This window comes from Bombus pascuorum, chromosome 4, assembly GCF_905332965.1.
Source record: "Bombus pascuorum chromosome 4, iyBomPasc1.1, whole genome shotgun sequence".
Classification (NCBI taxonomy): domain Eukaryota; kingdom Metazoa; phylum Arthropoda; class Insecta; order Hymenoptera; family Apidae; genus Bombus; species Bombus pascuorum.
Window position 1 is genome coordinate 5,948,968 of NC_083491.1, and position 27,544 is coordinate 5,976,511.

At 37.8% G+C, this 27,544-nt stretch overlaps 1 protein-coding gene and 1 long non-coding RNA gene across 9 annotated transcripts in view; one reads left to right on the forward strand and one right to left on the reverse strand.

Annotated features, from left to right (window-relative positions):
- Positions 1-3,889: 3,889 nt before the first annotated feature.
- LOC132905976 (uncharacterized) lies at positions 3,890-4,793 on the reverse strand. Its single transcript, XR_009657905.1, has 2 exons — positions 4,703-4,793; positions 3,890-4,112 (listed from the first exon to the last, which is right to left on the reverse strand). It is a non-coding gene; the product is annotated as an uncharacterized LOC132905976 (long non-coding RNA).
- Positions 4,068-27,544, forward strand: part of LOC132905963 (5-hydroxytryptamine receptor 2B) — a 37,025-nt gene continuing 13,548 nt past the window's right edge. For 2 of the 8 annotated variants that reach the window (XM_060957737.1, XM_060957745.1), the window contains exons 1-3: positions 4,068-5,573; positions 15,124-16,049; positions 16,180-16,471. In XM_060957737.1, coding sequence (XP_060813720.1) covers positions 15,690-16,049; positions 16,180-16,471 — 652 coding nt within the window. In that variant the 5' untranslated portion in view covers positions 4,068-5,573; positions 15,124-15,689. Of the gene's footprint in view, positions 5,578-15,000; positions 16,050-16,179; positions 16,472-27,544 lie in introns of all 8 variants that reach the window. The other 6 variants (XM_060957738.1, XM_060957743.1, XM_060957742.1 and 3 more) reach the window with 6 other exon arrangements.

The following is a 27,544-nucleotide window of genomic DNA, read 5'->3' on the forward strand; positions in this document are numbered from 1 at the left end:
ACAGTTTTCATTATATTTTTTATATCAATTAATTAAATTACCACAGCTCTAATAAAAATGTAAAATGCCCTTGAAGTCGAAACTTCGATTTCAACGAGAAAGGAACAGTAGTAAGAAATACTTTTAACTTGCCTTGCTAATTAAATTCACTCTGTATATAAGGTACTTTTAAATACCAAGTTTGGTAAAACTTCGCAAGACAGACAGTTCTAAAATGAAACTTCACAGATTTGGAAAAGGTCTAAATTGGATCCGCTAAAATCGATGCATCTGTTTAAACATTCATCTCCCGCGGGGGTTTCGAATAATAAATGAAAACATACCAGAAGGCAAAGAAGGAAAAGCAATGGAAAAAGTTATGACACATAAACGAGATAAACATGCAAAAATTATGCAATTCATATAGGAGAAAAGTTCACGTATTTTAGTTCTTTCTATCCTTTTTTCGTTACAGAAAAGTTCAAGGCTTTTCGAATTAAAGTTACAATGATTTATATTTAGTACGGGAAAAAAGATTTCTATAATTTTCAAATACGACTACTTCGTCGTAGACACTCGATGAAGTTACAGAGTGCCATTACGCTCGATGTCGCAATTTACCGAAGAGTTGGCGGAGAAGAACTTTCTGCAAGAAAAATAAAAACACTCTCGAGATAATATTTTGTTTGGAAAGAAATTTAGAGAAACAGCAATGAACGTAATAAGAAGAATCTAACAAAATGAACAATGCGATAGACTGAGAAATTTTTGCGGCATTTAACGCGTTACAATTATTGCTATGATTATAATGTACGTAGAAAAATAGATTTTTCTTTCGTTCCTAATATAACCTACCATTTTCCTTTAAAAGTGAATCCAATTATAAGGCACTAACAGCTTTAATTAAAATATATTACGGTTTTTTTTTGCTTCTAAAACTTGGATAAGATAAGAATCATTATCGATGGTAATTCCATCCCTTTCTTTTTATTCGAGGCGTGTTCGAACTTGCAATCTCGAAAAACAGAAAAGAAAAAGTCTTCGAAACTTGATAGAACTTTGGACAGTTTCGATTACACCAAGGTACAGGATGGACGTGTTCGTGTTTCGTTTTAAATTAAATACGGAAGTTTTTAGAGTTTGCGGAAATGAGCACAGTAATTCCACGGTGGCTGGATTAGAATGATCCTTTTCATTCGGCTATATCGAGGCTCGATTTCGTTTATTTAGCGTCCACGTGGAATTCGAGTTTAAAACGAGCTGTTCGACGTAACAACGCATACAGTTTCACGTTAATTTACATGTATTTTCAAGCTGGCGCGTTTCACTGAAAGTGCATTTGTCTTGTACAATATAATTTTCCAATTTATAAATCAAACGCCTTCGCCCATTCATTTAGTTCTGGAACATCAAAAAGCAATTGGAAAATTACGTTTAGATGAAACTATATTGTCCTTTGTGATTAAAATGAAAATTTATATTTTTATGTATTCGGAAAAAAGTACCATTCTTCCGCTTCACATTTGACTCTCGATTTTTCGAAATGAATACAGCACAATTCTACTTTTTATTTCGTTACACCGGCTAAAACTTTTTAATTGAATAAAATTTTGTATCGAAGCAACATAAAAAGCTTCGTGGCTATCGGTTGATCTCTTAGGAAAAGAAACTAGAAGTTTGAACTTCACCGGCTGCAACTTGTAACATGTACCTCATACGGTACGACACCATCATTTATCAGCGTGAAAGAGCAGAAATTCTTGACGCGAATAATGAGTTGTGCAACAGTCCAAATGTGTTCGAATTCTGACGGAAATTTATTTTCACGTTTAACCGAGCTAAAATGTGGAATTCTGTGTTCCCCTCGTTACTCACGAACGACCGAACCAAGAGGCATTAAGTGTCCGATACATGATCAATTCTGGACATTTGATGTAAACGATATGTTCGTTTCGACATAGGAAACAATATATGCACGTGAAATGTAAATGATACCCGATGAGCGACCAAATGAAAAATAAATTTCGCATTTAATTTCGAGTTACAGATTCTACGGTGATCTTTTCAATTGAAATGAAACTAAAGGGTCATTTCAAAAGGAAGATTATTTAAGAAAGATCCTTAGATATAGTCATTTAATTATTAATGTATTTCACGCAAGAGAAATTTGCAATTCGTCAAAGCCGTGTCGTGTATATAGGTTTAAAGAAAGAATAAGGAAAATGAGAAAGAAAAACGATTGTAATTAATTAAACAGACACTGTTTCAGTCTTATGGAAGGAATACGTTATTTCAAACGACAGTAGTTGGCAGAATTAACTTGAGGCAAAAGACAAATGTAATTTTTTAATGCGATATGGGAAGTTACGTTAAATAATGATTCTATACTATTTGATTTTGCAAATTTTACGATTATACGTTTTGAAGTAAAAAATCCTTCGAACGATCAACGATCGACATAGTTCTGTGAATATACTGTACATAATCCACTTAGAGTTTTCCGTTGTAAAAATGAATCTTCTCGTATTTCTTTTCCTCCTTTATTCAAAGCGAAGATAAAGTCTCGCGTAATGTCCGGGTTCGATTCGATCCACGACGTTTTTTCTGACGTAATTCGTTTTTATCAGAAGATAGGGAACGTTGCGTTTCATCTTGTTCGTTATTTCTGCTATCTTCACCAACGTATTACAAACTGTATTAATTTCCAAGTTAGTTGAGAAAGGTTGAAATGTATTATTTGATGCTGGAAAGAATTTTCGATAGTCTAGTTATATTGGTTGTGCTGCCCGAATATCCAGAGACGAATATCGTTTTCCAACTTAATATCAAACGTAATCCTGCCAGGAATGTCAATTCGTGAATTCGACGCGAGATTATCGACGATCGCGCGGTTACATTTTTCGATGTCCTTTTTTTTCTTTTTTCTTACTAAAACTAATATAACAGATCGATAAAAACGAGGACGAAAATAAATTTGCTCCAAGTATATTCGATTTAAAAAATTTCCAAAATTATTACGCGTACGATATTTTTCTTGCGATTAGTCTTTCTTGTAATCCAAATCTTTTATGAAATTCGTCAGGCAAAAGATTATTTTTTACAAGGAAAATATCATCTTACGGATGCTGGGAATTTTTATGAAAAGTACATGATCTTGAAGAAAAGAAAGAGAAATAGGAAACGTGGCGATTCTGCTCCGTATTAGCAAGGAAAAGAAAGAATATTGTTGCCGGACGAAAGTAGGAAGACTAAATCTAATTAAAATTAACATGCTTGAGAAGAAGACAGCTACGAAGATAAAAGAATGCGTTAAAAATATTATACGAGCAAAATAAACGAAAATTTTCGCAAAAAAATATTATAAAAAGTTGGAAACGAGCGAGAAAATAGAAAAATGCGACGATTAAAATCTGGCTAATCAAACATGTCTTTTACTTACTTGTCCAGGAAAATTCGTGAAAAAAGCAACCTGTAGAGAGGAATTTTTTCCTCTTATCAACGTAAAAATGCAAAACTGCTTTCAACGGGGTGAAAAATTGAGTATTCTCGTAGTTTGTTCGTTAATTAACAATGAATCTCCATCTCCTGATTCATGAAGTAACAACATTATTATTCGTCCACAGCATATTAAATGCGATTGCAATATCGATTGCAAACAGTATATTATCGTAATTATTGTAATATAAATATTATGATAATCAGTTAACATATTGCGTTATTAATGTTAAATACTTACTCCTACTGTATTATTTGTGCGTTAATTCTCGCACATTATAAATAAGAATCGTTCGTATTAAAAATGACTTTTTGCATAAAACAAATATCTCACGTATACCTACGTATATTACGATACTAGTTTGCGAGTTCGATACCATTCATTCACCATGTTTATAATAAATATTTTAGAAAGCAAACAAGCCTGCGATATAAATTCTGATATACAGACATTTATCCATGATGATATTGCGAACCTTAGAGTGAAATATCCATTGAAGCTGAGCGAACAAGTTTTGGCGCGCATCCCGGTCCCTCTCTCTGTCTTTCTCCCACCCCAGGACGTAAGGCAACGCTACCTCTACCGAGTCGTCGCGCCTTCAGTATGATCCACGCGGCCAAACCTCGAGGATGCGTGTCTGGAAGAATATACATATTTTGACAGTAACCCTATCAAAAATATTACAATCGATATAAATTAGTTCTCATCGTCTCTGTGACTGTAGGAATGTACCAAGTAACTATTGTTCCGTGTTCGTTTAATTTATATATAGTTACGTTCTTCAAAGTGAACTGATTTATGCCGATCGTCGATTCAAAATCACAAAAAATTCTTCCAAAATTTTTGAAACGTGTATCATTTGAGGAAATTGGTACGACTGTGTGAAAAATTTGAATCAATTTGTAATTTCGGGGTTTAAGTCGCAAAAGTTTAATGACGAATCTCCGCGTTCCCATCTCCCATTTCCTTTCGAAAATGTTCGTGTTTCGAGATACGATCCTTATTTCTCAGAAATGGAAACTCAAGGAAACTGATCTCGACTTTTGAAATAGTTTTAGAAGCTACGAGATCGCGATTTGTTTGATGCTTTATGCCATTCTAAATCTTAATCTACGAGTTGTTTCTCTTATAAGGTTATACACGAGAACAGGAATAACAAACGAGTAATAATCGAGAAATATCGTTATACGAGACGAAGAGTAATCGTTTTCGAAATTACCTGCATACCGGCGAGAACCAGTTCCAAGCAAAACGGGATAGAATTTCAGATTCTCACTGATCGTTCTAGATTCTAGATTACTTGTAAACACAGCGTGGCCACAGAACCCGCGTGACTCGCACGAGAGGAAAAGAAACGCGTAATTTGAATCCATTAAAAAGATCGAAAGATGGAAGGTACTGCGACGACATCTCGCGGTACAACTTCACGCGCGAATAGGCAATAACGAACTACATGCGTTAAAATTGATACTTTAGTCAAATAATTCGAATTGTTAATGAATAAATAGTTTCTATGAATACGTGTATGTTACATCCGCGATTTCAATAGTTTTTATAGAAAACTTCGAATTTCTAGAAGTCGACGTGTTGGAGTTAAACTTGCAACGATCGGTCGCCACTTGAACACTCACGATAACCCACTTGATTCTTAATGAAACAATTCAATGATTCCACTCACAGATTCATATCTTGGTCGAGGATTCGACCACGCTTTTCTCTATGATAAAACGAGAACGATTCGACAGTCGATTTTATTAGTTGGACCTTTACCAATTTGAAATTTAAGACGACATCGTACCACCTCCAGTTCCGAACGCTAACTGCCTGATGTTGGACACGAGGCGTAATTGTCGCACAAATCGCTTCAATATATCGATTATCGGGTATCGTTCGATTCGGTTAAAGAATCTCGCGGTGATTTCCCAGTGCTGTGAATACCATGAGTAACATTGACGTTCGAATCTCCATTGGTGCAGTGAAAAGATCGAAGAAAAGTATGATATTGTGAACGAAGAATTGTGCCATGACGAAAGAAAACACGAGCAAGAAGGAAACTGAAGAACTGGAGACGAGAATTTTAAAGAACTTGCCAAAAAATGTAGGTAAATTGTCTATCAAATGTTTCAGGTTAGGATAATTTGAAATTATGCAGCGGGAAGCCGTCATATTGACTTTTCCTGTGCCTTTCGTGATTCCGAAATTATGGAAGAAAAGATAAATCGAAAATATAGAATAAAATTCTTCATAAAATGTTCCATTCTCGGGGAAAAATGTAGCCTGAAAATTTGTTTAGTACGTATATGCGAACTTGGCTAATACTCGACTGGACACGAACAAGCAATCAACAGGAGATTATTCTACATGCAAAAATGAATAAAAAGTGAAGAATAAAATTTGTTCGTTTAAGGTTTCATTTTCCAGAAAATAGGATTTGTTCGCGTTTGGTCAAGAATTAACCTGGTACATTCGTGTTCAGAAATGTCTTCAAATTAGATATATTTTTAAACCAGGATGGCTAAATTGAACGCGGTAATATTCGAGTAAAATGAATAATACATTTTATTTTATTATTTTTGCAATATCGTATGGGGAATATAGTATGGGGAAGAGTTAATGCTGATACATTATCGTTAAATGTAGGACTCGATTGGTGTACGAAGAAATTCAATTAATTCTAAATCGCGATTGAAATTCGGTCTTATCTATGCCTGGACTAAAATATCTTTCTATTCATCGTCCTATAATGGGATGCAGATTCTATCATAACGAAGTGCAGCACCGCGAAAACGAATCTGTTGCCCCTTTATAACCTAATCTGGCTCGGAAGTACAAGCAATTTATACCATCCCGTCGTTTATTCCTTTTTTGTTCTCTTGTTATCGATGGAAAAGCACAGTACTAAATCTTGTATGTTACTCTAGTAATTTTACGAAAACGTAGTTGTAGGCCCCGTTACCAGAGGCGTTTCATTATAAATTTCTTTATGGGGGATCTCTTTTAATAAAACTTTCATTAAAATCTCCCTCGGATAAAAGATATATTTCCCCGGTGTAAAAGTCGAATTTAACTTTAGCTACCGTTTCTTAAACAATAAAATAAAAATCTACGAAAAGATTGGCTTTTTGTCAGAATAAAATATAGAAATATAGGTGTGTTTTTTTAATAGAAATGATAATTCAGTCTCTATGGTATGGTAGTTCCTTCAACCTACTTGTATTCGATTTATTATTTATTCTATATTCTATTATTTATATTCTATTATTATATTCTATTATTTATTTAAGTGTATATGTAAAAATATAAAATCGCGTAAACATATACAATTTAACGATCTTTAGTTGATACATTTTCTATAGATAAATTATCGCCGTTTCGTGCATCTTTGTGCCACATGGTTTATCATCTTTGAAAAGAGTGAGGGTTTAAAAACGAAATATGTAGTTTTTTATTCGTTTCCAATAACGTTATTGCTGCACAGGCCGCGAAAGCGTATCGAAAGTCTAAACGGGGTTCACCGTGCCATCTCTGCTCGTAAAATATCGCTATGCGATCGGTGATTGACGTTTTGATAGAATCTGTTTTTAGCAAAATGTGTTTTACATCAGCTTCTTGATTCCTGTCTTTCTCGTACATTCTTTGCTTTCACGGTTGCTGAAATTAGGATTGTGTGAAAAAGCAAATAAATTTCTACAAAAATGGTAGCCATATAGTTTAATTCCTTTTTTGTTACAGCGCAAGAAATTTAACTGAATTCTATTAAGCGCGCTTCATAAAATTGCATCATATCTCTTGGATGTTAGTGTCCCAGCGAAGATAATTTTCATTTCCCGTCTAGTTTTACATACCAACAAATCTTTTATTATAGTAAGATAAAAACTATCAGTTTTTCTCTCTAACATACAGTGAGTTTTATTCTTCAAAACTAAAACGTATAGGTATTTTCTAAAGAGCATTTTTCAAATAAAAATAATGGCAGGAGATAATAAAAATACCTTCTTCTCGTCGATGTTTCTTACCAGTTATATATTTAACTAACTATAATTATGTCAAGCAGCATGCATTAATTTTATCCAGAACTTTATATTCACGATCCGAATATAGCGTAACTCTCTGTGCTGAGAAATTTTTGCTAACATGAGAGAGATCTTTCCACAGCGCTTCACGTACACCTCATAAAATCGTGGATAAAATTGTCCGTAAAGTCACAGATTTCGACGTGTAACAACTTTGAATCTATAAAACAGACAATTAATTGTCTACAGTTTCCATTCACATTAATTGTCACGGCTAATTATCTACGTAATTAAATGAAATGTCGCGACTAATGACGTTTTGATAAACTAGAATTGCTGGAATAAAACAATGACATTGATAACAAATGTAAAAATATGTTTATTCGTGAGTTTACTCCGTTTTGAAGTTTGTTAACTATTAGCGATGAAATCCGATATTTCCATACACATTCTTTTCTCGTTTTTATCCAATCTTCGTATTTCACCCCTGGCTAATGTTTCATTTATCGTTCTTTTAGCATTGTATAGTTGAATACATTTCAAAATGAATTTTCTTCTCCAGTGAAACGAAGAAAGGACGATACTTTGTATAACGATAGCAAGATCTACAAATGTTTTGCTTCGTACTGATTACTTAAAGTATCTCATTCTCGATTCGCTCGATTTGGGTTTCTAAAAAGGTTCCGAGTGTATATGCAGATCGGCATCGTATGTCAGTTAAATTCGAACAGTAACGATAAAAGAAAGTAGAGGAAAAAGAATTCCCTTATGTTTAGTACGAGTCGAGTGACTTTCATCTTGTTAAAACATAGAAATTAATTAACGAGCATTTAATCTTTCAAAGAGATTGCGCGAGGATACTTAATAAATACATTCACGTATTAGGAACAGACTACACGAGTCGAGTGACTTTCTATAAATAGCTGGAAAACTTGCAAATTTAAACTGAAATTTATTCTTTGAATTACATCTAAAATGTAGGCTCCAGCACCGTTACCATATTTCTCATCGTCTCGCTATATTCTGTTTATTTCAGTTTTCCAACAATTCTACAAATGCGTGTACCATGTTTAGTTGTCACATTGGTGCTAGTTAAAAAGGATAAATACTCGATAAATGAATAGGAAGAGATAGAAGGCAGGAACAGAATAATCCATCGTGACACGAAACGCTGTCATTGGCCTTAGTAACCTGCTCTGATGTGTATCATATCTCGTTATCGAGTCGTATTATTTTCCATGTAGTCCCGTTAACAAATTACATCCGTATCTCGTTCCCATCGGTCGATGTCCAATCAGCTAAATTCAAGCTTTGCCCCCTACATACAGCACTGACACAGAACGGCCGATGCACTTTGCCCGTGATAGCGCGTCTATTCGCAAGCCTGCATTTTTCTAAATCTACCACGATTCATCTCGTTTTCAATCACTTTGTCATCCTTTTCTTCGCTCCTGTAGAGTTATGAAAATCTTCGCTAAATATTTCCCTTTTAACAGCCAGTATTTTCGAGAAACGAATAGAGCACAGCTAAGAATTTTCCTACGGTATAATACAACTTAATCTACAATCACAATCGATCTTTAAGAAATATTGCGTGATTTTTCTAAATCTTCGAGCTATTATAAAGACACGTTGGGATCCTTGTTGCCATTAATCATGATTTTATCTTCAATTTTAAACAGTATTCATTCCGTTCGAACGAACGTCTGCTACTTATTTCACCATTGTTTCCAAATGTTACCTTCCCTAACGTTATTTCCCCTCTCGTCACGATCTTATAGAATTAATCAAAATTTTAGCCGGTGGAGATGATCGTACGAGCAAGTATCAGGCACTCGTCTGCGCGACGTCTGACAATAAGGTAATAACATCGGGGATTCTCACAATTGGATACAGGAATCGTAACGTGTACTATCTCGAGTTTATCGCGTTGAACGAATTGACCAACGTTTTTGCAAAATTGGGAAAATTGTTTACGTCTGTATTCGTCGCCACGATAATTACAAAGGTAATTAAACATGATGCGCGGGTTGCTCCGCGAGAAACGTTTACGAGGCGGGCAACTTGAAACGCGTTTCATAATTAGAAATTTCCAAGATGAGACGTTTAAGAACGCTTCGTGGGTCCTAGTCGGGAAAGCTCAAAGTGTATCGCTGGGAAATTGCAATCGTTGCACTAGTCCGTTAAAGTTGACGAATTCTTTTTCTAGGGGTATTAGCGTTACTCTACTTACTGATCGTATGAGAAACTTATTAAGGAATTTTTAAACATACGATAACATAGAAAATGAAAAATATTCCTACGAGAGACGACGTCTCTAGTTGACTATCCGTGAGGCTTTGAGCGTATAAATTTTTGAGGATTTTCTACCTTTGGACATGCTTTTCCTACAAGCTAGAACAATTTGTCGTCCTAGCAGACCGTAATTCTCGCGACGTTTGTCTCGAACTATATATGCAAGTGAAAAATGGTGTGAATGTAGAGAGAATAACTAAAGGAAAGGTAACGCAATGTATCCTTTTGCTATCAGTAAGGCGAACGACGATGCTCGTACAATTGAAATCGGTCCTCCGCTCTGATTCTTCTGATTTTGAACGGAATCAGCGACAAAATGTTGTTTCGTTTCGCAAACTATTTTAGGATTTTCAACATTCTTCGCATCTCTATTGAGAAAGCTGAATCTTCTCGTTTCTATTTGCCGTACTTGCTTTCCTTTTCATATTATATATCGTATTATATATTTGTGACTGTATTATTATATCCTCAAGTAGTTACATTTATGCATTGCTACATCTCCAAATGTCCGTGTAGAATCTCTGCATACTATTTTTCTGCTTTTGATTGCTCTAAAACGTTGCAGCACTTGCCTCGTTATTATTTTTCTTTCTTCACATTTGATTTTATTGTATACCAATGGCAACAATATTTCACCAAATTTTCCAACTCAACGCCGTACACCGTTTAATTGATTTCACTGGCTGGGCATGGCATCGAACGAGATTCCCGCTGACCATTCCGTTAACGTACAAATTAATGACAACGCGTCGATATGCCTCAGCGATTTATCGGTGCTCGATATTAACGCGTGGCAGATAGACTCTAATGCAGAGATTTTGCCAACGGCGAATTCGTCGATTTCATTAGCGCGACGCGGTGTTTTTACGCCCCATATGCCTGACGATTTCACGCGTCTGTATATTTTAACGAGAATTGATAACCCAGCTAATGTTCTAACCGCGCGGAAATTTCAGAAACTCGCGTGTTTGCGCCATTGCGGAAGAACTATAGTTCGTCGATGCATTGTTCGTGCCTGTTCCTCGTTCCTCGAGAGTAATCCACGATTTAAATGCATTCGTCGGTTTAGAATGGAATATGTGTTTAAATGTTCTTTGGAGAGAATGAAATTGTGTGGCAGGATTATTGGAAAAAATGCAAAATTTTGGTAGTTGAATATATCGATGAATAGAATTTTCATGGATACGGTTACTTTGATATTTCTACTTTAGTTTGGTTACGGTTTTCAACATCGACCGTGCTGTTCACAATTAGAAACGCAACTTAAGCGTGAAACAGATAGGTTCGGATTCCCAGCTGATTTCCACAGAATCTGATCGCATTAATTGCTGGAGGACGCAACAGATACTAATTTGCGGAGCGAAATGAACAGGTGATACAGTGAATGGAGGCTGAATAGAGGATTTTGCGAAAGGAGAGGGAAAAATTGCTACCTTTAATAACTCTGGGAACTCGTTTAATCGAATTAATACTATGTTAATAGATGCTTTTCATTCGGCGATTCTTATCGTATTAAATATACAAAAATTAAAGAGTATCATAACGAAATAAATATAACGAGTATTATTATTTTAGAAATAAAAGAAATAACAACTTTTTGACCGATAAATGTGATATATTTTTCCTCGAGCTGAAGGATAAAAGATTTCAATCTCGATATAATCAATCTCCAATTTGTCTATTCAGAAAACTTTACATTCGAAACAAGGTACTTCTAATTAGACGCCTTGATTAACAGTAACTAAAAATGCCAACTCGAACAGGATCAAAGAAATAAAAAGGCGGTTGTCTCCCGCTCCTGTTGTTTGCACCGCTAAGTAGAAGATCAAAGAATGTTTTATTTGCCTAGAAAAGAAAGCCGAAGAGTCCATAATCAGTCAAATACTTTTCGTAAATTCTCGAAGAGATAATTAGAAGTGACAGTAAGAATACATCTTGTTGCCCGATATTATTTCAATGTCTTTTTAATTAGCATTTATATATATATATATATATATATATATATATATATATATATATATATTCCATTTTATCATCTTGCATTCTCAAATTTCCTAATTATTGCCACTGAAATTAGCAGTGTTCATTAAAAGAGACCTTCCGACCACGGACAGATAACTTTTGTTGTTCCGAATGATGTTTACGAGACAATGGCTCGTGTTAAATTCGGGGATAAAGCTTTGTCAATCACTCGGATGAAGGAACAAAGGAGCGTTTCATAAAGGTTCCCATGGCGAAGCATCAATAAGGGTAGGATTACGCCGATATGTAATTTATGCTTGTGTCTTTCTTTGGAGACAGCTAAGAGAAAGCGTCGCCCTCGATGAAAAGAAGCTTTTAAATGAAATAAGAACGAAGAAATAGGAAGCTGAGACGAAATATTCATCGAGATTACACGATATTGCACGATCAATCTTTAACGAGGAGATTTCGACGAATAGATTTTCGGAGAATTTGGGGATCTAATCAAGGCATTCGTCGCTACCGTGTCGTGTCATTAATAGGAAAACGGTGATTTTAAGTTTCAGGAATACCGAGGAAAGCGGAAGAGGAACGAAACAGCTTCTTCGATACAGAATTTCAAGAGATCCTTGGCTTAAAGCTTACCTTTCGTGCTTTGATTAGTTTCCCAAATTTTTATATCTTTGTTTTGTATCCGTAAAATTAATCGATTGCTCGGACAATAGAAAAATTGCAGCGGCCAATAACATACAAAAATGAGAAAGAAACTTTCCGCGAAACGAGAAAACTTTGCAGGAAATCATTGATTCAATCAAGACGACCACTATCTTGCTAAGGTACTGTGTGAAATGAACCGCGAGCTCGCGAAACCAGTCTTCTCTACAAACAAAGCAACTTTCCGTCGTTACCGAGACATTTTCTCAAGAATCAAGTTGAAATATCGCGACTGATATTTGAGAAATGAGCCGTCGTCAAAGAGGCATGACTCTTGATATTTAGAGCATCCGTTCTCAATGGATCACGAGTGAAACGCGAAAAGAAATGATCCGTACAGAATATGATCTACGAGCTTCTATGATTCACACTTTGATTAACGAGATGTATTTCTGGAAAAAATATTTCATGAGAGGTGTAATGTCTGGCCGGAGACGTTGATGGTTACGTGTTAGATATAAAAACGACTCGAATTTGTATAATTAGAATTACGTAAACGAGACTGAATGTCATATCTTCGTATCACCAGTGAATTCGTAAATGCAAGAGGGCGAAGTAAAAGATAAATCGTTTGATAATTTCTGTTGTTAAAATACGTGACGTTAAATATGTCTTTTCAAGATTAAGAATTTTTCAAAATCCTCGCTCTCCAAGTTCGATCTTAAACATTGTTTCCTCGCAATAAACGTTTTAAAATCGCGTAGAATTAGCTCCAACACACTGGCACTGAATTTCGCACAAGCTTAAAATCTTGTACGATGCTCCTGCTTTATGATCTCAGATCATATTTGGAAACATATTTTCGTAAATTCTTTTCTCAGAATTCAACTGCGGTTCTAATAAAAATTCCTCGCATCATTTTCAATTACGTGTTCCTCCGTAAAGCGTTACGGTTTTCAGGAAGGGGCTATTTATGACAGAGGTAGGGGTTGCACTTCATCATGTTCCACATCTATCGTTATTAAACTTCATATATGGGATGTTTTAAAACCATGACAAGATATTTCAAAGAATAAGAGAAGGTCGTATTAGTCGACTTTCCACGGTAGTTATACTATCGTACTAAATGCTTGCAGCATAAAACGCAAATTAGTAGAAGGTTTAAACATATTTTATTTTTTACTGATACGTGTTCGTTGATTAGAATTCTGTATTTCTGCCTCGCGTAGAATTGTACCTTGAATTATTGACATTAACTCGTTTCAGGAAACGAGCAAGAAATGCATTGTGTGAGAAGTTCGAGTCGTTTCTCGAGCGTGGATTTCTCGCGAACGATTATTACAACCCTTAAGCGAATATTACAACTTATGTTAATTAGAAACTGTTTACACGTCATAACTAAGAGGCCAAATTCGTCGCTAATAATTCCGAAGTTCGCGAAGAAGACGCGGCTTTAGTTGAAATGTAGAAAATTAAACTCCGTGTTTACCCCTATAGATTGTGCATGTATCATTTTCCAGTGTACAATATTGAAGCTTAGTACGCAATATCGCGTAATTCAACTTCGAAACTTTTCTCATTTAAAGGGAAATTATTTATACATTGTCATCCTTTGGTTCGTTTTAAAATCGAAGAAAAAATGGCCGGATCCATTTCTTTCGAAGAAAGTTGACTCGCTGAATTACACAGGTACGAGGATCGATGCAGTGTCGATGAGGATAAACGCATGAAAAAAAAAAAAAAAAAAAAAAAACAATATCTTCTTGGTACATCCAGCGACAGTTTAACGAAATCCATAAATGGGGCGGCGTATTGTCGCGTATCACCATCTCTCCGCGAGCATGATTTATAGAGCGGATTTAGCCAAGATACATATCGACACCGATGTCACCTTAAGCTCGCCTTATTTCTGATCGATGCAATATTATTATATCCGCTTCAATCTTAGCCACGTTGCTCCCTGAATAAAAATTTGTCGTCTACATAACACATAAAAAAAAAAAAAAATACTTCGTGCCCGTGCATTTTTCTAGTAGACTTCCACGTTTGTTTCTATTCTACGTTTCCATCGGTTTCCGAAGCTACCGGTTTGTATGTTGTAATCTCCGATAAATATTCTACTTGTACCATCGAGAATGACTTGGACATCTCGACAAAATCCGTAAAAAAATAATCGATCGATTACACGTCGCCTTTCGTCGCGTGCTAGTCCTGCTTGAGACAATATTCTCTTCTTTCCACGATCGCTAATTTAGCGATCGTCCCTTATGACTCAACTAACGCATTCCTGCAATATTTTTATTCGAATCTGGTAAATAGAAACTTTTAAAAGAGTCGATAAAATTGCCAGGAACGTTTGAAATGTCATGCGTCCTCGAACGAGGCGGGAAAACAATCGAAGAGCCTTGGAAATAAAAAACCGAGGGCTATTCAATTTAAAAACATTCTCACTATCCGAAGCGACAAAGGTTGGCTTCTCGGTCCCAACGGATCAATGTCGGAAACAACCATTTCGGTTTTGCCATTGAAGCAACCCCGATCCAATTTTTCTTCTTTGCCGAATATATATTTTTTTTGTTCTCCTCTTCTTCATTTTTACAGATTCGGCTGGGTTTCACGGGGAAAGCGGGTTGTTGGACACGCGATCGAGCATCAGCTAATAATGCCGTGAACGATAAATCGATTCCTCCTGGGAGAGCTTGAAACTGTCATCATTTGTTCTAGGTAGAGAAGACGAAGGAGCAGGTCGAATAAAACCTACAGCACGATTCCTGAACGCCAAAGTAGCGCAACCGGTCGTAAAGCGAGATCTGAAGAATCCATAAACTGACTGAGCTACGAAAATCGCCCTCCCTGCTAGCGCCACTCTGCCGACGCCGTTGCCCCCGAATAAACGTCCACCACCATCGTGATCGCGTCTCCCCCTCGTGCTTCCTAGTCCTAATTCGATTCGCAAGCAACGCCAAGGACGGCCGCCTTTTCCGAAACGTGTCACGCTAACCTTCGCCAATTTTCATGTACACGTAACACGCATATAGTATAGTCGGCGCAGTAAAATTCTGGCTCAGTTTTATCTCGTCTCGTAACCGTGCGAAACGCTGGTGAACGGTGAGCCGTGATTTGAAAGAGTAATTATGCGGAATAGAAGACAAAGCGGAGAATCGCGAGTGAAGAGAATAGCGAGGCGTTGCTCGTTCGTGGACAAAGTGCCCTAGTTCAATGATGACTCGGTGTCTGTGATACGTGATCTGTCGTTTGTCAGAGGACAGGTCGATGACGTTAGAACACGAATGTACACTGATCAACGGGATAACCCTCTGTTGATAAAATTTGCCGACGACATGGAGGGAAACCTGACAAGCTCCTGGACGAGCAACTTAACTGCGATGCTGTACCAGCTGCCTTGTAACGATAGCTTCCTTGGATGCATCGAGGAGTGTATGGTTGGCTCATCAGGATTCGATCATATGTGCACTGTGGAAAAGGGAACCTTCACGTCATCGATGACACTGTTCTGCAAGCCCTGCGATTACTCCAACTGCGATGTGAACGTGTCGTTGGTTCTCAGCGGCCTGGAAAGCATCGAGGGTGTCTTTTTGTCCAGGTTACCGAAATTCAGAGACTGCAATGAGACGAATTTCGATGATCAGGTGAAAATTCAAGACGAAATTTAAATTTAGCTTGACTATAAAACTGCCGCTGAAAGAGTCCCGTTAGTCGAAAAATTTCTCGCCGGTAAATTTTCCAATAACTCTTTTCTTCCTTTTGTTACGTTCACAGATTTTGGAATGCACGCCAGCGGAGAACGTAACGACAGACAACCTGACGATCTCTTGTTCGCACAGAACAAAATTAAGTTCGACGACGAGGGGCCGTCGTTTCGACTGGAGCTTTCTCTTCGTTGCAGTATTCATCGTGGCGGGTGGCTTGGGGAACATATTGGTCTGCCTGGCTGTGGGACTCGACAGAAGACTGCACAATGTCACCAATTACTTCCTTTTGTCTCTCGCCGTGGCCGATTTACTCGTTAGCCTGTTCGTAATGCCCTTAGGCGCGATCCCAGGATTCTTGGGTAAGTTTTTACACGAAATATCATAGCGCTAGGAATTTCTATCGTCTCGGTAGAATCTCGTTCAGAAATATACGCGGAAACTCGAAATATCGGTGCTTTTCGTAGCAACGAATGTCCAAACAACTATTTCTAAGCAGCGTGACTTTAGCAACGGAATTGCAGTATTTCCTTACATTACACGAATACTGCACAATAAAAATTTTGATTTGGAAACGAAGAAGCGTATCTTGCAGTTCGAGATATAGTCAAAGAATATCCATCCTGGTTTTATTTTAAACGTTCTGAGTCTCGAGATCGTACACGATTGTACCATTTCCCATTTTCCCTCGCTAATCGAATTCGAACAGTGGAAAGCATTATCGGTGGTTTGGAACAGTGCCAACTTGCTGAAAACAAAGGAAATGCGATCAGTCGATTAAATCGAACTAATTAGAGCCCTGGCCAAGTTCTACGGCGGCCAGGCTAGTTGATCCATTAGCAGGAAAATTTCTTGTCATTTTTCCCTCGTCCGAGTACAATCTATTTTGCAATTTCGTATTGCAATAGGTAAAACTATTCGTTCGTAGAAAGGTACTTCTTCCGTATCCTAAAACGCTAACTTAACGAATAGTGAGAAGTCTGAAACAGAGAGTATTCAAGGAATTCCTAGCGCGCGTCCATTGATCGAAGCTCCCTTAGAGATTTAACGAGATGTCTTCCGATCGAATCGTTTCGAACCTTTCCTTAATCGTTTCGAGGATTCGTGAGAAAATCGGACAAATTACGAGTAGGGGAAGCATGGTTGAAACAAAGCACCGGGAAGTATACTTTTAGTGCAATTTCGTCAACGAGCTTGAACAACTCTGATCGCCTTTCTTACAGTCCTTTTCTTTTCGTTTACCCTTTGAATAGCGATACACTTCCAGAGTTTTTGATCCCTTTTACCGCTACTCGTAGAACGTTTCGTTTCCTTCACAGCCATAGTGAAAGTGATCGCCGATTTTGAAACAGCGAAATAAAAACAACAGAAACGTCGAAAAAGCTGAAGAACACGCCAAAAGTTGAATAGTCGCGCTGCATAGACGCGAGAACGCAAGCAAGTCGAGTAAACTCGCTGAATATTGTTCTTAAGGAAGCACGCAGAATCTATGGTACGTTTTAACAGTTTTTCCAGGCTATTCAAAAGTTCTTCGGGTTACGAGAAAGCGTGAAAGTTCCAGGGAGAATAAAAGATTACGAAGCGATGAAAACCGATAACTCGAGTCGCCGACGGGGAAATTGAGGGCGAAGCTCAACGAAGAAATTCAACGCGTCTGTGAACTTTCGGAATTTTCCTCGAAAGAAATCGCTCAACCGTGTGCGTGTCAAGTACATATCTGCTCTAGAAATTTAGAAATTTATTTTCGATAATCACGTAGTCGTCGAGAAACTACGCGCTCGATTTTTCTGAGATTTTCTCGTACAAGGAAGAACGCCTGTATTCGACAGCGTTCTAATTCAAATCTTCAAACTGCTGACAAATGATTCTCGCTGAAGTTAATACTGTGAACGAAGAAGACGAAGGGAAAAATTTGATTTTCTAAATCTCCAAGTCCTTTTGCGATCCGACAAATGCAAACGATTCGACTCTCTGATTCGTAGAATTCTACCTAGCATCGAAGCTTCGTCGGCAGTGAAAATCATCCCTTTTAACGAACGAAATCTGATATGATCGAACAAAGCGCAGAGTTTTAAGGAAGATTAGCGTATCATAGTCAGAGGATCTTCCGTTTCTACGTCTTGAGATTTAAAGAAAAGCTTTTCCAGTCGAACGGTGACGCGGCGCCGAAATTTATTCTCGCGGCAACTTATTCTCCGTAGCTTGAGGAAACAGCGAATATAGTCGACTGTGAAAATTCACTCACCGTTACGGAAGCGGAAAACGGACTGGTACAACTCGCGTTACAGTACGTCGCTTGCTCGCACGGGATTCTGCCTCTCTCAGATTACATTTGCAACACGATCCACGGCCTGAATCGCGTGCTCTACGATGATAGAGACTCACGGAAACGAGAGACGATACGCGGAAGAAAGGATATGCGAGATGTAGAGACGAATATGTGGCACAGTTCGCGCGCCACGGATCGCGCCAGGTGATCAAGGTTGACGGAAAATGCCGGCTTTTCAGACTAAAACAACCATCCACGCCAACCTGTTCCATTTCTCTTTCCGAACCAAACAGTTTCTATAAAGTTCCACGGTGCTAGCAATTGTAAAACGGTTCTCAGAAGATACGTAACTTCGAAACATTTCAAGCAGTCCACGAGAAAATCTATCGAGGGAACGCAATTCGAGAAATTTACTTGGAGGAGTAGCGGGATATCGCGTCAGATATACGTTTCCCGGAGGTATTTGTACTCATGAGAAACGACGAAAACTTCGGTAACCGTTGCACGATAAACGTCAAAATGAATACATAGATGTACGAGGCTCGTTGTGTCGCGAAATATATCGTTTCGTTGTTTCGTACAATCGGTAGGCTTATTGGGAAAAAGAACAAGTCTAATTTTGTTCCCATGTGTTGAGGAAATTCCGAGTAAAAAATATTCGGTACGTGCAGCAGCTTAATATTTCTTTCTTTGTTAACAAGTCGGATGTGCCAACAAGATAGTTATAACACGGTCTTGAGCATCAATTATCATCCATTATCATTTACCATCTGGTGAACGTGTTGATGACCCATAAAGTTTTCCAGCTCGCCGGTATAAAACGGTATCGTGGAATTGCTCTGTAAACAGCGTAATGGCCAAACCGAGGATAAATGTTGCTTGAAAATTTGGATCACGTGCTTCGGTTCACTATAGTGCCATATAAATCGCAATTAAGCACACACCTCGATCACACGATCGTCGAAATACCACATGGTAGTTGGAAAAACAAGATTAAATGTAGCGTACACGAAACGTACGCGATTTTTGATCATTTTCATCCGAAGCAAAATACGAAACATTTTCTGAGCGATATTCAACGTTCCTGTAGCTTGAAAATTAAAGCACGAACTATTCTCTCGTTTATTCTACATTAAATATAACACAGATGTCATAGGGTCCGAGCAAACAGCGAGACACTCGATGCTTGGAAATTCAAACACAGATATCGTGCCAGCGAAATCCCGGAAAATTTGTTTTCTCCAATTTTCTTTGTATTTGTTCTCTGTTTGACCAAGACGATTTCGATCTCGGTTTTGATCCTTATCGAGGCACACGCGAACGTTCGGCCCGTGGCGGAAAACAGTGCGCTATCGGGAACACGGACGTATTCTCGCGCGGTATTTATCGTTTCCGCAGCATTTCGAGGAAGTTCGTGGAAACTTGATAAATGGACTTGTCAAAAAAAGGGTAACCATGGTGAAAATGACCACCGTGGCGGCCACAATTGAGATATATTTCGTTTTTACAAGTAGACAGCTGGCCGATTCTTCGGCGTATCATTTTTTGCGCTTGTTATAAATGGAAATAAAATTCGCAACGATTAGCCAGCGAAGGTAAAACTCCCTCGAACCGTTCGATCATTCAGATTCATCTATTTGGATCCGGTCCAACAAAATTAGCCAATTCTCATTAAAAATATTTTTATCGTATTCCCATATTTTATTTGAACAGTTATTTTATTGCAACAATTTTCTGTAATTCCAAGAATAAAGTATATTTTCGCGCGTCAAACATTTCTGAAATCTTTTCACGCCAAGTTATTTTCATCGATTTGGATTTCGAAAGTTCCCATGCTTTACGAGTTAGTTCGTAAACAGTAGCTGGCACAAGTTTCAATCATTTTAAGTCCTTTCAGAAAAGTCCCAGTTTTTGCTATTTATAGTACCATATCCACGAGCTTACGTCCAACTAACAAACATATCCAACGCGAAAAATCAGGCATTCACAGGGCGAAGTTGCCAAGTCCGTGGATTCGAAGCAATATGTGGTAGCGTGGCCATCGAGAACAGATTTACAGAACGTCCATAGTTAGAGTCCGACTGGTGATTCGTAGGAATTCTGAAACAGAGAAACGTCCAGGCTGACGCTGATTAAACCTGTCCACGGGTTGTGATTCAATGAAATCCTCGAAACGAGCCGTCAGTCGATGTTGAATCGCCCCGTTAAACGTGAGCGTAACTCCCCTTAGCGACTAAATGAAACGGGAAGAAAAGATCCGCACATTTTCAGAGATTCCAAAAGTCTTGCTACCCTTACGATTACACGTTGTTCTTTATCCTTGATCCAATGCTAAATTTATTTCTATATAAGATAAATATAATTTATCGGTCTACAAAAAGAACTTACTCTGCCCCGAAATTTCTTCTGCTACATCGGTCGATACGCAATTAATCTTAATTTTAAAATAAACACACGCCTGCGAATTCATAAATTGCGATATCTTCCACGAATATACATTTCACGAGCCGATAAATCTTGCTTCGCAAACTGCATGTTCTACGAATGGGCAGTAGGTACGTGCGCCTATATTTCCACGATTACGGCAGCTTCTCTTCTTTCACGTTATTTCGGCCGAGAAAATGGTGTTCGACCGCAGTGCTTTCTATTGCCGGTAATTCGCAGCTACAACCCCGCTACATTATTTGCCGCGCATATTACGCGACACGCTGCAAAAAAGCTATTTCAATTTTTCCTGGCCGTCGAATAGGCGAGCCTTAAATGCGCGTTTTATCACGTATACACGTATCCACTGCGTTTATCCACATGTCGCTGGGTAATATGATTTTTCTCGAATAAAACCGGGTTAGGAAATTTCGCCTCTGGGTTCTAATTACAGGGGAAAAAAGCAGGGCAAAAAGTTAAGAGGTTGTATATGCTGGGTAACGCAGCGTGATTTCTGAGTTTGTTGATTAATTAATCCCGATGTGGCTGCACGAATATTAGCCCCTTTTAAGTGCCCTATACTCATTCTACTAACGTCAGGTTATGCGGTCTCGAATACTCGGGTTATACTCGGACTGCGACGGCATTTGATTAAATATAATATTTAATTCTTTGTAGTATCGCCTCTGATCTTTATCGTGTTTGCCTTTAACTCTTGTCATCTTTAACTTGTGTCACTTTGCCGTCGATTACGATTCTCTTGAATTTGTTAAATACAACAGATGCGAATTATTTCTAGGATGCATTATCGCTAAAGCGACATTGTTTTATACGATGAATCCTTCTGGTTAGCAACGTTTTTGGTTTTTCACTGGAATTTCGGGAACGGGAACGATGATGAAAGGGAGTCGAATCGTCCCTATCTTGCGGAAATTCTGCTCAAACGCGGTAATCGTACGAGCAACGTTCCTATGCGATGCAATTTGAGTCGCAGTGTATTAGCATGAAATTTCACGATGAACCAACGTCACTTGGTCTCGCTGAATATATTCGATGCTAGGTTGTCATCATCTAGATTTGATGTTCGATGCTTGACCGTAATTAGAACTCTCTGATCAATTTAACTGGAAACCAGCATCAACGTGGTAAAGAATTCTCGCACTGTTGGAAATTCTCATTGAACATCGAGCGAAATATATTTTATCACAATTTAAACGATATTATGTCGATGATCTATTTCCAGTAATGGTACATTGTAATACATCGAAATGACAAAATGACATTACCAACTGTTCCTCTGCAGCGCGACAAACTCATCCGTTAGTTGCAACCGCGTTAAAATTCACGAAACTGTGTAGGGTTTGGGAATGTGTTTGGTCGAATGTGTACATGTAGATTTTGTTCCGACCGTTTAGATAGGTTCGTCGTATGATTAAATGACCCAGTTTGAAAAAAGTTCCGTCGATGCATTTCCTATGTATTGTTTCTGACCTGAAACTGTCTCTGCCGACGATATTATTTAGTTCGCTGGTTCTTCGCGAAGTGAATTCCATTTCAAAATCTTACATATCCGTTTTCGTTTTTTGCGTCAATGTTAATAGATACAAAGCTCGTTTCTCTGAAATCACACGCATTCCAACATCGATGAAGAAGCTCGCATTATTTTAAACTTACAACGACAGCTACTGTAATCGTTTTGTAAATTAATTCGACTATCGGTTCTACTTTATAAATTCTCCAGAATTATCTCATTCGAGAACGAAGCACTGCAAACAGAGCTGTTAGCACAGGGTGCGGCTTTTAAGAAATTAAATAAACACTTCGTGTAACCACGGAAAACATCTTTGTTGAACTTTCAAATAAAGACGCGCAGCATCTGGCATCCATCCGGTTGAACGTTGTATCGTGACCATGAAACACTGCGGAACAGGTGTACAGGATGATTCGATTGATTCGATGCTCGCGCATCCATGCATACACACATGTCACATATAATTATATGTCTGAGCACATTACAGATACGTAAGTACAAGGCGAGCAACAATGTACTGACTGAGTTTAACCACTCGAAATTTCGCACGAAAATTACATACAGATAGTTGAATACTTTAACGATAAAAATCATTTCAATAATTTAAATCGTTTGGAATTTTTTCAAGGGATTCAATCCTATTGCTTTTAGACGATACACCTTTTTGATGTAAATTCTAATTAAAATTCTAATATAGAGTTACTTGACTAATTTATTCGCAAACTTTTTCTCAATTAATATATCTAACAGCCTCCCCCTTTTAGTCGCGGTTGGATTTAGCCACACGAGCTCTCCATTTAGGAGATAATACGAGGACTGTGTAATGCGACAGTAATTACTATATCACGCACAGTAGACTATTGTTGTGTCCGCTATAATGAGATCGTGGAGTTTACCACGGTTAAACCATGAAACAATGATTTAACGTGCGAGTCGCTCGTCGAAGTTGTTGGCTAGGCTTTTTAATAAATAAACAATTATCAGTTGTATGCGAAACGTTTCACGAAAATTTCAGAAATAATAGAAAAGAACAGGAAATGGAATAAAGTTTGCGTTTGAAAAGGATACGGATGAAACCCCCTGAGTTTCACTATAGTTGGATCTATTAAGAACGGAGACAATTTGCCATCATCTGGGGAGGCTGAAAAGGGTCTATGAAGATAAAAAGGGGCGCTGAAAGCTGCTGGGATATTTGGAGATTCAATACGAAATAGGCCTCGTCGAAGTCTCTATTTCCCCTCTTTTTCAACTCTCTTCCATTATATCGACTACTTTGTACCAAGGACTTAGGTTTTGATCGTGTTTTACTGTTCGTCATTTTGCTTAGTGGATCACAGACTTCCAAATTCGAATGATTCAAACTCGAATTATTTGGAGAATCCACTAATCGCTAACACTACAATCGCGTTAACTACTAGGCCGAATTCTTCGTCATTTTATTACGTTATCAGAGGGTTGATATTCTTATAATTCGTAATACTATGAAAAAAAGAAACACTGATTTCATTTACCGAACGAGATCGCATGCCATTCCGAACAGACTCTTTTTCTAATTTCGAAAAATGGTCTTTATCAGAATGATTATTATTTCTTCAAAATATTAACGTTCCTTTCTTAGGAAACTTCCAAGCATTTAAAATTAATTTCTTTCTTCACGCAACTCTTTCAACTCGATCAACGCATTAATCATGGAGATGGTGACAGAAAGATATAGCGTCGGAAGAAAGTCACTGGTATGAAATCAAATAGGCGAATCTCGAATCTAGTGATCAACTTTTCAGGGGGATCGAGGAACAGACGCGCGCTGATTTTACCCATTTACGATCCGTCCTTCTATAACCCGGCCAAAGAAAAGACGAGCTTCAATCCCGCGAAAAGAAACGCAGGAAAGCTGCGGGGCAAATCGATTTTGTTTGCTCGATAGGAGAAGGAACTAGTTCCGGTGGGATTCTCGATATGTCGAAATGGGAAATGGTGATTCTGTCGGAATCTAACGCTGCGAAATATCTGTGAAACATCAAGTCGAGCAAAGATACTGATTAACTTTTTTATACCTCGACGTTGTAAATCGGAAAAATGACAAAAATACGGAAAAGTCTTATCGTTAATTTCGTGTCAATTCCAGTCACCAACAGGATTTCTTACGCCACATGATACTTTTTACTACATTTACTACATCTCACTCTTTATCGTAGTAATGAAGCTGCAGTAAGAAAAATAATATTATTGCAAAGCGATCGATGATTTTTGTCTGCGTCTGTTGCGGCACTCTGATTTCATTCAGAAGAATTGCCCGTTGCATCATTCGTTCGTTTTAGAATCGTCTCTCGTAGCATACTTTGTGGTCTGTACGCTCTTAAGTGGAACGAGTCAGCGCATAGTCAGACGCGGCAAAGAATCTAACCGAACCGTGACAACTCTCTGAATTCACACAAAAAAGAAAGAAAAGAAATACATATATCCTTGTCGATAGACAATAAATTGTATACGATAGGTGATAAATTCTAAGAAACGAAATATATCATTTGCAAGAACAATAGATGTCCACAACACTGGACTCCAATTTCCAACGATTTTTGAAGATTGTAAGAAATCTCTTTCGCGCGATTTATATCTTTACGTCCAAAATGCTATGATATCCTCTCGTGGTATCTCCACTCAAGACTTTCTCGAAAATTTGATCGATGTTGAAAATATCAATTTTATAACAATTTTGATTTCGTATGAACAGCAATTGTTAGACGTAGCACAAATTGGCCGAGACACATAGATATACGAGTGGAATTGAACGAAAGAAATTTCCAATAAAACCGCAAGTTGTTGAAAGCTTCGGCTACCGTTTCACACGGATGCTGAAACGATTTCACGGGTTCAGTGTCCACAATGACCAAATTTTAGTCAAAGATTTACGGAATCACTAAAAGCACCAGAAATCTAATTCAATCCGCTTTCAATTTTCCCAATAATGGTATCCTCCCAATCCGCTTGTTACTTACTACGAATTATTTGTCCAGCCTTACGGCGATCGAATTTTCGTTTCTGTAGAGGCGAATCTATAAATGAAAACTTCAACAGCCTCGAACACTCCTTTACGAACTTTCAATGAAACCAATTAGACGGCAATCAGAGTTTCCCGATTGCTCTTCTGCTGCTTTATTTCCTTGTTCGTTTTGTTTGTTTTATTATTCAGAGTCCGCTCGTTAATGACTCGTTTGCATAAACGAAAATTAACAGGCGAAAATTCATCGAAATATCGTTCTCCTCGATTACACCTTTTAAATTTATTTGTTTTCAAGGGATTTTATTCTCTTCGCTTCCCTGACAGCTTTTTTCGATACCCAATCGTATTTTGCAAGGTAAACCAAGCTATTTATGAGCAATACCATTAGCTTATTCTCATTGATCTTAACATATCGACGATAAAGTAGATAAGTACTGGTACAGCAATGAAATGCAAAAACAACGCTTTATCATAAAATATCTCTCGTGAAACGGATTCGCAAATATCCTTTATTCCCTATATACGAAGGTTAATAATAACTATAACCACATATCTCATCTCTGTTTTTATATTTATTTTCTATACCCGTGATTTTTCTCCCAGAATCACAGAAAGCGGCATTAAAATGGAGGTACGATATTAAGCAACTCAAACTTCTTAGTAAACGACCTTTTAGTTTAATCAGTTGCTGATAAAAAGGAAAGTTCCACGCAAAACCGCGGAACATCTTCGTTGCAGAAATTCCGCAATTTAGGAAAATAAATAACTAGCCACGAGCGTACGATCGCTGGCTCGTTAGAAAATTCGAGTTCAACGATCGTGCACGAACTTTCCCTATTTTGCTTCGAAAAATTCCTTCACGAGGAATGCCCGCAGATGAACTAATTGCTCGCTGGTTCCCGAGTTCCTAGCAGTTATTCCACTCCAAACTTCCGATATACCGACAAAATCTCACGAATCGATCGGTTCTCAACTTTGCGTTTGCATTTTCGAAGCGATTTTCGCTTGGAAGATGAATGCAAATGATCGAAAATGTTAGTATGCCTCGTATCGTACGGATCCACTTTTAAAGCGTCCCTTTGAACGTCTTCCTGCCACTTTGCCTCTCGACTTTCGTCGAGTCTAGCGACAATATCGAGGGGCGAAGTAATGGGCGGCACGGTTAATGGAGTCCCGAAGGGAAAAATGCCGAGGTCGATTGTAACCGCGTCGCAGTGAATTATTACTCCAGCCTCTTGCAACGAGATCGTCGAGAAAACTATTGGAAAAATATGATTTCGAGTAGAACGTTGCATCCCGGTGAAATCGTAAGTTTCAGTTCTAGTGGCACTCGATTTTTTAACTACTAATGAGCAACACCTTTGTGACACCTTTACGACAGCGGATATCGAGGTTAAGTGTATTTTTCCGTTTATCTATAAGGAGTCGCCGATGGAACGATATTCGACGAGTTTCGTGGACTCTGCTCGCCGCCGCGAATATTATCGATGCAACGTAAAAATCCTGGAATTAGTTTCGTTTCTTTACGTAATACGACGAAGGTAGATCGGAGTTGAAAACAATAGTTCGTTTCTGTTAAGGTTATTCGGTGTATGTGGGTAAATTGTAAGGTATTGTAAATATATATATATTGTGAATATTAAAGTACAAAGTGTTTTTTTTTTTATTTTGGTTATTTTACAATTTGTCCTTATGGACATTTGGTAAAGTGTTATATCTTATTGGTGAAGAAAAAAAAAAATAAAATAAAAATAAATATAGCATGTGGGTGGCTTCGTTTTTTCTAAGTTATATCTTTTATGAAAGTACAAAGTGTGGAATACAATGTAAGCTGGTCCAGATCCTCACGCTAGCAACGTTACCCTGAGACTAAAAGAACCCCGAAACCAACGTCGCACGTGTACCGCTTATGGTCTGTTATCGACGCATTCTTTCGTCTATGCGCTATCGATGACCTTAGCGTTTGAGAAAACCGAAGACCAGATGTAGAGTTTTCTTAGAAGTGGCGATCACTTCAACAGTTTCAAACAATAGTAGTTGGAATGAAATTTCGTAAAAATTATTAGAGTTACGAAGAAGACGAGTATGTATGTACAATTATTCGACATTGTTGAAATCTTAATGCTTTATTTACTTTGTTAGAAGTAATATTAAGATCATGGATGACAAACAGAGACAAAAGAAAATAATATTACATCGCCTATTATCCC